This window comes from Gossypium arboreum, chromosome 3 (assembly GCF_025698485.1).
Source record: "Gossypium arboreum isolate Shixiya-1 chromosome 3, ASM2569848v2, whole genome shotgun sequence".
NCBI classification, from domain to species: Eukaryota; Viridiplantae; Streptophyta; class Magnoliopsida; order Malvales; family Malvaceae; genus Gossypium; species Gossypium arboreum.
The window spans coordinates 119,425,925-119,437,991 of record NC_069072.1 but is presented as its reverse complement, the minus strand read 5'-3'; the positions used below and the strand labels follow the sequence as shown (position 1 = coordinate 119,437,991).

General features: G+C 34.3%; 1 protein-coding gene across 2 annotated transcripts; it reads right to left on the bottom strand.

Annotated features, from left to right (window-relative positions):
- Positions 1 to 2,854: 2,854 nt before the first annotated feature.
- LOC108473386 (ubiquitin carboxyl-terminal hydrolase 16-like) lies at positions 2,855 to 10,727 on the bottom strand. Of its 2 annotated transcripts, XM_053025828.1 has the most exons (12): positions 10,294 to 10,727; positions 9,918 to 10,206; positions 7,695 to 9,093; positions 7,503 to 7,591; positions 6,485 to 6,570; positions 6,232 to 6,394; positions 5,992 to 6,112; positions 5,701 to 5,858; positions 4,797 to 4,881; positions 4,504 to 4,716; positions 3,814 to 3,875; positions 2,855 to 3,735 (listed from the first exon to the last, which is right to left on the bottom strand). In XM_053025828.1, the coding sequence occupies exons 2-12, from the start codon at positions 10,199 to 10,201 to the stop codon at positions 3,180 to 3,182; spliced, it is 3,216 nt and encodes a 1,071-aa protein (XP_052881788.1). In that variant the 5' UTR covers positions 10,202 to 10,206; positions 10,294 to 10,727; the 3' UTR covers positions 2,855 to 3,179. The 2 variants fall into 2 exon arrangements, with proteins under 2 accessions (XP_052881788.1, XP_052881789.1); XM_053025829.1 differs by lacking the exon at positions 3,814 to 3,875 and having other exon boundaries at positions 9,918 to 10,726.
- Between the last annotated feature and the right edge of the window lie 1,340 nt (positions 10,728 to 12,067).

Genomic DNA, 12,067 nt, shown 5'->3' with positions numbered 1-12,067 from the left:
GAGAGGCTTATTTAAGTGGCTCAAATGAGGGTTTTAGGGTAGAAAAGGGGTTGGTTGGTGATTAAAAATACCAGCAATAAGGCTGGAAGAATGATAACAAAATAATAGAGCAAAGAGACGACACAACAATGGTGAAAATCATTAAGCTAGGAATGACACAACAATGGTGAAAATATTAGTATTTTATTAATAAAATTATAATTTGACATATTTTTAATAATTTTATAAAAATAAATTAAATAAAAAAATTCTTATATACAATTTTTAGTCTAACATACTTAATAGTCATTTTTTTATTTTCGCTTGATCACAACTACAATGGTTCTACACATATTTCACCAGACCTCACTAAGGACATTACATCATCGAGCACCATGCCTCACTTGAGCACTATACCTTACTAGGACCATGGCCATGCTAAGCTCAACCATACCACCTTGACAAGATCATTGTCACTCATCATTAACATATCCTGCCACTTCGTCACATCAAGTCGCATAGTCAACTTAAGGATAGGCCTACGCCGTATGACAACCCCCAATCAAAAGAAGACACATGGCTTACAAATGACCCCTTAAATACCTCTCCAAATCCCATAAGGACACAGACACTGCTCTATCAACACACACTTCCCTCCCCCTCCATCTGTTTTTCATTCTCCTCCCCGTCCCCTATAACCTCACCTCTCTCAGCTCATCAGGTGAATAGTTGTGATAGTTTCTGTCAACTATTACCCTTAATAAGTTGCATTTGAATCCAAACATATATTTCACCATTAGTTTTAACTTCAATGGTACATTATTTAATTTTACTGATATAGTAAATAATATCACCGCCACCGTTATTTTTAATCTTATTGAATCTAATTTCACTACCTATCCAGAGAGAGCTAAAGAGCTCGACTCTTCAATTCCGACTCATTTGGCTGTATCGGTTGATAAGCTCTTTAGTAATATATATATATATATATATATAGTTTTACTAAATTTATTGGAGGAATTAAGGGATTTTGAAAGAAAAAAAAATAGTCGTAATATGTTGTGCATGCCGGTGTAAAAACCCTTTTTGTAGTTTTGCTTGGTGATGCAGATCAATTACAAGAGGAATTTTGGAACAAAATAATCTCTCAGAGATCAAATACATACTATATTTTACGGTAAGATGCTAAGTTTGTATAACGGTGAGATCAAGAGAGGCACGGCCAAATGCCACAGTCTTTCGGCCCAAAACAGGACTTAGTTTTGACACTGATATATGTATGTATGTATGTATATATTATTAAAGATGAAAAGGATCTTTTAAGACAACCATCCATGACTTGTCTGATTGTGTCTTGTTGCGTTGCCCCGACATCTCCGAGACATGCATATATATGTATATATACAAATATGCGATTCAAAGAAAAAGTTACTCCTGGCTGAAGGTTTTTTCAGGGTAAAAATCAATGGCTAAAACACTTTTGCGTGAACAAAAACAAGGCATGGAAGAGGCAAGGAAGAAAGTTATGCAATTTGCCCATTTTGAGATTTGATCTGTCTTTAGACAATTAGTTGGGGGATGGGATGAGGGTCCCATTTTAGCTCCAAGTTGTTATAGAAGTTCCATTGATGACAGTTGATAAAATGCAATAATATTGCATTTTCATGCATTCTTCCAAGTGGTGGGACACTTGCTGCCTTTTCAACGGCCGCCACGAGAAGTACAACATTTCCCACTTGCGCTTGCGCATCATTTTGGTTTTTCTTTTCTTCCTCCTTTTTTGTCTTTTCGTTTTTGATGAATAGTATGAGTCCATGTGACCCCGCAGGCACTCACTGTTTCATTATATAGACTAGTTTTATAAGGTATTGTTAACCTCATGGTTTTGTCCCCAAAATGCGCCTTGAATGTTGAAGCTGGAATAACCATATGTACCAGTTCTAATATATGGTCAATGTAAGTTTCATGGCTTCTCTGCTAATAAATGTCACGATTCACATCATATTACAAGATATTATTCACTTCAACTCATTAAACGTTACGACTTTTGTCTATAAAAAATATGTTTCATCTATGAATATGATGTCACTACTTGTATCCTAAAATCAAATTCATATTCTTTCTCTCTAAAATCGTGACACCACAATAAGCCATTAGCTTTTTGAGACATCGCTTCTGACTTAAAAGGTGCTTGAAAAGTCAAGCCCTTATTCCCTCGTAAATCAAAATGTTGGCCTTTCTTCAAATATGATTAGCTTTTAATCTAAATCTGCTTTTCAAAAACCAACCAACTCTTTCTTCCTTCAAATAGGCTTTTCATTGATGGGCGAAAAAATTTATTCCATACTTTTCTACTCCTACAAAATAAAATTCAATTTCTTTGACGAAACAAAGTTCGCCCTTTGGCATGCTTTTGACTGAAACGAAATTATTCAACTTTATTTTATATACAAGGTTGAGTAATACGCGGTCGTGATAGGTACGAAGTGACACTACTGTGCATGTATATACAGGGCTGTGTAATACGTGCATGTAGTCAAGGGAGGCACCATTTAGGGGGTGGAAAAAGGTACACGTGTTGGGTGTGAAATTGAAAATTCTATTGAATATCATGATGTGGAAAGACGAATGAAGTGAAAGATATTTGCATTACACTAACAAAAGAGAAGAGGGAAAATAATTATACAAAAAGTGGTTTGGATAGTGAAAATTACGAAATGACTGAAAATACGAAATAATCTATGTTATACGAAATAATCTATAAGTTCTAAGTTCATGCAATAAGCGTTAATTCGTTGGATTTTTACTTGCTCAATACAAAAAAGATACAACGTTATGGGCTAATTTACAACTTTTTTACCAAATTAAAATTACATTTTCGATGAAATGAAAACTTCCTTTTTTATTTTTTCAAAAGTTAAGCCATCAATTATGCTAAACCGAGGCCTGAAGATTAGGCTGGTGTATTATTTACCTAGAGAACGGGAAGCTATGAACAAGAAGGGATAGGCTGCTTTCTTTAAACATAGCTAAGCTAACTACATGAGTAAGTACATTACATATACAACCCTCCCAAAAACTCTTATTTACCTCATTTTAACTCAAATCTCGTAATAAGATTTTTAATCTCTTCTTTCCCTCATTGATTTTCTAAAACATGCATCATTTTTAAGAGGTTAATCTCTTTTGAGTCAGTTTTCCTAAGCTACTACTACCTTTCTACATTGTTTACTCATCGTGTCGGAGTGGAAAAAAGGATCATCTCCCTTACCTTCCTCATCCATTCGAGAGCTGCGAATTTCGGGTGAACCCGAACTATATCGGTCTAAATCAGCAACAGGTGAATGCCTCAAGTAAAGGGGGGAAGAAGATGATGAAAAAGAAGCATCTGAATCACAACTCCTCCATGGGCTGTTCCACCCTTGGACTGAATCACCAAATATAGAATCTATTAAGTCATCAGTGCTGGTAGAATCACGTGTGCTATCAGTACAGCAGGAACCTTCATCAGAATTGACGCTAAAAAGAGAACAACTATCACTTGACGACGAGTCCTCTAAAATCCTTTGCAGCTGATTGTATTTTGAATAAAAAGATTCAATACTGCTAGGAGTATCTGAATGAATCAAGCTGGGGTGGAATTCATCAAGACCAGAATATGTCCAAGAATTTGACTTCAGCGGATTCTTTGAATTGACACTCGATGGAATGGCTTTATTTCTGCTCTTCATCAATCTCGGGGCCCGAGGTGAGCACCTGCAAGATAATTTGGTTAAACCACCAAGCAATGACATCATATAAACTTCTAAAGCAAACTGAACTGAGATTCTTTACCTGGCATAAAGAAGCATATATGCTCCTTTTGTTAGAACTCTTTCGAGTTCTGTAGATGTTACCTGCCAAATTATTACCGCCCCGGAAAAACTTGAGAGGTGATTTAACATAATTAAAACATAACATTAATGAGTAACATGAAGACAGAACATGAGCGGGTGAAATTGAGTGAATATTTTCAAACTGAATTTCTTGTGCTTTAGGATAGCATTTTTGGCCTACAGATTGGTGCATCAGACAGGAAAATATAAATGGCTCCAACTTAGACATCAAAAATAGATGCCAACCGGAGTATTTTCAAACTTTTTCACTATCTCAAAAGCCATTAGAAAAAAAAATTGTTTAATGCAGTCCAGAATCAAAGGAAGAATAAAAAAGTCACCCTTGGTTTATTTCCAAACATTAGGCAGTATTTTTGTAAAACTCCTTTTACCCAGGAAAATTAAGTGATTGTGAAGCAAGGGATTTAAAAGAATCGATGATTATTAACATGGCAACTACAGCTAAAACATTACATATGGGGGGTAAAACCCATTAAATAAAGGGAGAACAAGCCAAACATGCTATTACAAAAATTAAGGGTAGGAAATCAAAATATAATGTAGATGAAAACATAGATCGAGGAAAGAAGCATGCAGTAAACAAATGAAACGGCTTAAGGCATGCAGATGATAGTTGTAGAGAACATACCATGCTGTCATCAATCTTAAACCACTTGTTTTGAGCATTTTTAACATAGCACAAGTAGTGACCCGAAAATGCTGCATTCATGATATCCAAATGGACCACTACTCCATAGAGCCTGTAAATGGGTGATTTATCACTTGTCCCACTCATATATGGTGCCAAGTCCAAAATCTCAGGGAACCGAATCGCTTTGTTAAGCTTTCCAAATTTACCAGACTGCGACATAATACACACTTAAACTGTAAGAATCTGCAAAGAACAAAGAGCAAAACAACATTCTTTATCGAAAGTTGTACCTGAAATCTCTTCAAAGCAATTGTAAGAATATTTGGAGCCTCTAATATTGTCAACTTCTTTTTGGCCTTCTCATAAGATTTGCATCTGAACAAAACAAAGACAAAGTGAACAAACCTCAAACATTGATGCCTTCTAGACGTAGAGAATTTAGTTCAGGACCTGCAACCAAACAGACTGCATGTAGTGGCACAGTACCATCACCAATGTCAACAAACACAAAAACTCAACGAAAAGGTATGTTCAACAAAATCAATCAGAGAAATTCTATGCCATTTATCAATCTTTGAGGAAAGACAACTTTTTTCACATGCAATTCTAATTCCATTACAGAAGTTCTGTTAAAGTTGTTTAATTTTCAGTATACAGATCTATCACAAACATAAGATATAGATATCACATTTCAACTATCAATGAAATTTTGGCAAAAAAAAGGGGGTGGGGGGGAGGACTCAATTGAGCTATCTCTGCATAATCACATGACAGAGAAGACAGAAAGAAAAATGTATTATGTACATAAACACTTATAGCTTCCAAAATTTAAGGTAAATCTTTTCTCCAGAAGCATCAAAATACAGCCTAGAGCTTCTTCAAAGTATACTATTTATAGAAACAAAGACCATACTTCCAACAATTTCAAGAAAGAACCCGAAGAAAAATATATAATAGTTTTGATTTTGAGCCTATCAAGTTAGGAATTAAGGAGAGAATTTCTCCATGTTATTTCTCTAAAAGTTAAATTGTCAAATTTTAACCTACCAAAAAGAGGGACAAATAAAAGAACAAAATTTTGAGCATAGGACTGTTTCCATAAAAGTTCATCTTCAAGTCTCTTTGCATGATATTGATGGTACCATTTATACAATATCTAAAGAAACTTCTGAAACACTTTGTAAGCGAATCAACCTGCTACATTGGTACTTGTTTTCTCCATCCAGAATTTCAGTCCTAGTAAACCGCCGAAGAGCCTCTTCTAGGGTTCCTATGTCTCCTTCAATTTCAACTGTTAGGTCCATCATTTTTTCATGACGTTCGGACTTGCCTTGGCACTTCATGCACTTTATCTGCAAAAAAAAAGTAAAAGTTTACATGCATTATTTGCATTTTAACACAAACTCCTGATGCAAATAAGACCTCTAGTGCACGAGAGAGAGAGGAGAAAGCGTGGCCAAAAAACAGGTTGGTCTTAGTTTTTACCTTTGACCGAAGGTAGCCTCCAAATGTTAAGCCTATTAAAGTTGTTTCTTCTTCTAAACAACCTGATGAAGCCAACCCAGCTTCTTTAAGACAAATAGATTGCATAGCATCAATAGCATACCTGTCAAATGTAATTCATCAATAAACTAGTGCAACATCATTGAAAGCATTGCTCATTTCTCATGGAGTAAAACATTATTCAAATGGTTCAAGCATTAAATATTGCTAAACCTATCTGACCTTAAAAATTCATGTGCATCTTCCTCTTTCCCATTAGCAAGTTGACTGCCAATATTTTGTAGTTGGGAAAGTATTCCTATAGGGGACAGCGGAGATTTCCCATCTTTAGCCTTCAAAATTAATTTTTCGAACTCACAAGTGAAACACCAATCTTTCTTTGCACCTAAGAAAGAAATTTGTAGTAAGTCATCCAACATGCTACCTCGAAGCACAAAAATGTTATAATTCCAATTGGAACATTAGAGGGACATACATGCTTTGGAATGGATTCCATGAAGAAAGTAAGCAGTCAGAGGAGGAGTGAAAGTCAAGCATTGAAGGACAGCATTGGCATAACAGCTGTGCAAAGTAAACAGCAAATTAAAAGAAAGTGAGAAACAAGGAATAAAATAGTAAAATATACACATCCAAGGTACGACACAGCTTAAAGGATGAAAACTTAAAATTTAAAATTATGCATGTAAGGAATTCCTAATCGAAACAGCATAGGGCAGAAACATGATCTAGCAGTATTGTTCCCGATTCAGAAAATAGGTAACAATTGGACTAGTCTAACCCAAACTGTCCTTAAAGTCCACACATTTACTTCTGCAATTTTTTCTGCAATTTCTGTTAGCCTAGATTTAGTGGGGTAATTTTTTGTTTATTTCTGTTCTTTTTATTTGTGATGACCTGATGTGAGAAAATAATTTTCTGTAATATTTCTTACATTTTAGATTTCTTTTTCTATTCCTTTTTCTAGATTGCCATACCTTAACTACTTAAAAAAATTTCCCTTCATAGATTTTTGTCTATCCTGCCTCTTTTTCAGGTGCATTTAAGGGTCCCAGATACTGGATTTAAATATGTTAGCAATGGCATCATAATTAACTAGGCTATTTTGAACTGTTATGGATTTTAACCTTGAAGAAAAGTGATTTTAGGATAGGGCTGTTATCGGTTCATAAAATATCTTTTGGCCAAAGGTCCATATATTTGTTTATTTCTAAGGTTTTGATAGGGATTGATGGCACAATTCTGAAAATTTGAACTCATACGAAGGGTGTTAGAGTCATTTCATTATCTTTTTATTTAATGCTACAAGTTGTAACCCTTATGGAACCGAAAAGAACATCAGGGTGCTATCAGAAAAAAGTCAAGGTGGCTATGCAGGAAACTAAAGTGCAATAGGTGTAGGTGGATTTACCCAATAATATAACATAAAAACCAGATTATGTTCAATAATTTTTTCCATAATTGTTCATTATGATAATAGAAAAATCTGATGCTACCTGTTACCACAATTTACAAGGCCACGTGGTTGTAATTCCACCTTGTTCCAACTATAAAGCTTGACAAATGATTCATAAGGAAAAATTCCCTGCAAAAACAAAACAAAATTCTAACAAAAAGATAATATGTTGAAGGCAAAGTAAGACAAAAGGAAAAACAACTTTAAGCTTATCATTATATTCTCCACCAACCTCATTACTAACTCCAAATGAATGGTGTTTTGGAAATTTAGATACTCTGAATTGATCAACAACTTTCCACATTGAGGTTTTCAATCCATTCTTACCGTTAGAAGAATAACTTGAAAACTGAGATAATTTAGCGAAATTTGCATGAACATCATCAAATTTTCCAGATTTCACACTGGGAACAGCATGCACTCTGTCACTGGATGAATAAGAATCAGATGACTCTGACAAATGAGAAGCATTGCTAATGCTAGGTCCATTAGTGACAACAGTAGAGCCTGATTTTTCAAAATGGGAAGATGACAAGCTACCGACTAGTGGAAAATCTATATTGATAGCTTCTCTGGGATTTATAACATGCTGAATATTGTTAGATCCACATTCACCCTGGTTGGTGCATACAGAATTTGAGGACTTGGAGTTTCCTTCATTCGGAGAATCTAAACCACCATTTTCGGACAAAACTACTCCATCTGAAAGCTTGGAATGCCCCAAAGTAGTAGCACATTGAGTAGCATCATCCAATTTGGCATCTTTCACCTTGGAGACTTGCGGATATGAGGAAGAAGCATTTCCAGCCAAAGTAAATGAAAAATGTAAGGATGATCCAGAATCAAGTGAGGCCATTTTACTGCCTTCTTTATGATAAGAGTTAAATGACTCATTGTCATCAACACTTGTAGATGGAACTGATTCCAAAGTTCTGCCCCAAAAATCAGAAGAAAATCTAGAAGCCTCAGCATTTGAGCCCTCAGACATATCACTAACACCTAATCCTGAAGAACTAGTTGCTCTGCACTGGCTCTCTTCACTTTGATCAGGCTTGCTATGACTTAATTTAGAAATTTCATCCACAGAATCAACCAAACTGACAAATTTAGGGGATGATGGATTGGTTTGATCCACATTGTTGACAACAGAAGTCCAAAACGTGTCAAGATTAACATCAGCAGATGAGGAACCATCCAATTTATCAAGCTCATTTGAACTTACGCTCTCACACACAGAAACATCATCAGATGATTCACTACCAGCTGCAGACGAAAATCCTGAAAATGAAGCACTGGAAGATTCTGGAGCAGAGCTCAGTCCTTCCCTATCAGCATGAAACTCAACCTTTGCATCATCATCCTTCCCATCTAAAACCACAGAAGAGCTAGAGGAACTCAATAATGCAGGTCCTGTGATGGAACTAAACAATGCAGATTCAGTAGAGGATGTTCCAATTAACTTTGCATGTGACTTTTCTTCAATCTCATATCTATCTCCATATTGGTCTTGATTTATCGCCTTCTGACCATAATCGCTCCCTTCATCATGATTTTGGTGTATGGCAATGGCAGGTGGGTGGCATTCTTCCTTGTGACCTTGCCGCCAGTGAATAATTTGACACTTCGCAGAACTAAAACATCCAATTTTTGGTATTAAAAAAAAAAACTGTTAAAAGAACTTCTACAAAATCAATTGTATCATTAGAAAATAATGCTAAACACGGACATAATTTACTATTGTTGTCCCTTCAAATCAGTAAAAGAAATCCTTAGAATTACAACAAAATGATAGGGGGAAAGCTAAAATATTTTCTCTATTCATTAGGTGGATTTTCTTTTGGTTACTTTTCCATCAAATGAACCACATTTTTAATGATTCGCAAATGTAGTTAGTGAACATACAAAACCTCAACTCTTAGATTAAAAAGAACCCCTAAACTGCAGACAAAAAAGGCACAAAGGAAAAGGTTATTTTCAAGAGGAATTGTTTTTCTAATATCCTGTCTTTGTAACCTAGAGATAGGAGGCTCAAACATGTAATTTACAAACCAAAACATTTTCAGAAAATCAGCATAAACATCCACCAAAAAATTGCAGCATTTAAGACCAACTCCAAACTTCCCATCAATGATAGATTGTGGATGTTGGGTTTAAAATTAATTTTCACAAAGTCTTCTAAATTGCTTCGTTGCTCACTACATAAACACTTACACGACTACCGTACATTCACACATGTTAAAGCGTATTTAAACTAGACCCACACTCGCCCTGCGCTACTTGAAGCACTTATCTAATCAAATATTTTTTCGATTACATACTCTTTAAGACAGTATTGTCAGATAAAAGAATCAAATTTATCTCAAATACATTTGAAACAAAATCGCCTAAACAAAAAGAAATCTCAATAATTATAAATAAATTAGAACAATAACACGAAATTAACAAGCTAACGTACCAATATCGAACCCCTTTACAGCGAGCGCACCGCGTGGTAGTAGGACAATAACAAACAGCACACTGGTGATAGTTCCGCGAAATAGAAACCGTACCGTATTCAATAGTCGCTTCAAGCTCGACTCTAGCCGCCTCCTCAGAGGCCAAAATCAAGAGCCTCTTTATCTCCGCTTGCCTTGCTACAGAAAACTGCCATTTCCGCCTTACGAAAAAGCCGATCAAAGGAAGGAGCAGGGAGAGCACGAGCACCAGGCTCGGAAACCCTAAATCCCAAATAAAAAGCATTTATCCTGCAGCCAATACCAATAGGCATCCAAAGTAGTCGGCAAATCCTACTCTCCAAATCTCAGCACTAGACATAGATTCCAACGACGTACCCGTCTTGATCGCTTTCGCGATGGAACAAACTCCGGCCGTCGAACATGCAACCGTAGCCGTTGGTGTGGACTGAAACAAGACGGTTGAAGTGCACCGTGATCTCGAAAAATAGAATAATTTTATATTTTATAAAAAATAAAAATAAAATAAACAAATCTAAAAGGGGGTGGCAGTGGGAGAAGAATGTCGATCTTGCTTGGGTTAGCAAAAAGGTGAAAGTTTAAGCTTCTTGTTGAGCTCGGAGGATTTTCAGACAATAAATTTTTCCCTTTTTTAGATCGAGATTTTTACAGGGAGAAAGGGAAATAAAAGGAAAATAATATTAAAAAGGGACATTAACTTAGCAAAATAAATATTAAAATATGTTATTAAAAAGGGAAAATTGATGGTCGAGGGGGAAAGGAATTTTGTCTTCAGGTATCGAGAAGCGTGAATTCTTTGGCCATCAAATATTCGAACCAGGGTGGGGGCCACGGGTTGAACCGGCTAACTTCCGGTCTTTTTCATTATTTATTAGCGGGGGTTGTTTTTGATTTGGTAATGGATACTGCGTTTGGACGGTCACAGTAATACGAGGAATCGGACGGTAGAGATTTGTTTTTGATTTGGTGGAGGCCGGAATCTGATGATGATGGTTCACTTACCATAATAATTATTCCTTTTCCAGTCTTTGAGTTTTCCCTCCGCTGGAAATAAACCATTCCAGAAGTAATTGCTTTATTTAAACTATTATTATTTTATTTAAATAAAATTATAAATTTATTTAATGAATATGCCCGAATTAACCTTCGCATTTGAATTTCTTCGACTAGAAAATGTTTCCCATGTCTACCGTCACATCATTAATTCATGATCAATTTTCTTTGTTTACATTAATTGAATAGCAAATAAAATGGTGAAAAGTTAATTTATTTGATTCTTTAATTTTTTAAAATTATTTTTATTTATTTTTATTTTAAAATTTATGTCAATTGTGAAATTATTTTAAAATAAATAGAAAAATTAATTTTGTTAATTTTATCGATATGGCATAAATATAGATTACCCTACGAATATCATGTCATCAATTAATTAATTTTTAAAATTTAAAATATTATAAAATTTATTAAAAATATAAGAGTTATTAAAATTATTAAAAAGTATATAGTTTTTAATTTTAAAAATTAATTAATTTACATGCGGACTGTCACATCAACAAAGTTAATGAATGTTATTTTTTTATCCATTTTAATTTAACAAATAATACAAGTTTATGACTTAAAAGAAAAAATTATTAAATGAAAAACTAAAATAATTTTTTTACAAAGTTGAAGGCTTAAAAATCATTATATCTAAAAATTTGCTCTTTAAACTACTTTTACCTTTACATTTTATAAAGAAAATGATACTTTTAAATCAATAATTTTAAATAGTGTAACGATAAAAATAAAGTAATTTTAAATAGTGTAATATATTGATATAAAAATATATATATAGCAATTTTAAATTTTATATAATATAAACTATTAATTGATATTCCAAATTTTATTGCGACTTTTATCTGTACGAAGTTATGATTTTCCTGAATTGGATTACGTTTTCCATAATGTTATTCATAATTATGATAAATAAAACCAAAATTTGATATATTTTATTATTTAAGTCATTTTTGTAATACATGGGTCATAATACATTTGCAAATTTGGTGGTTAGTTTGTTGGAAAATGACATTGTTGTGAAATAGACTGAAATGGAAATCAAATTTATGACAAAAATGACCCATTTTTCTCTAAT

Coding starts and splice junctions, on each gene's coding strand:
- LOC108473386 (XM_053025828.1), bottom strand. CDS start 10,201: ATGCTTTTTATTTGGGATTTAGGGTTTCCGAGCCTGGTGCTCGTGCTC. Junction 7,592..7,694: donor CATTTGGAGTTAGTAATGAG/GTTGGTGGAGAA, acceptor TTGTTTTTGCAG/GGAATTTTTCCTTATGAATC. Junction 4,882..5,700: donor AACAAGTACCAATGTAGCAG/GTTGATTCGCTT, acceptor TGTTTTGTTCAG/ATGCAAATCTTATGAGAAGG.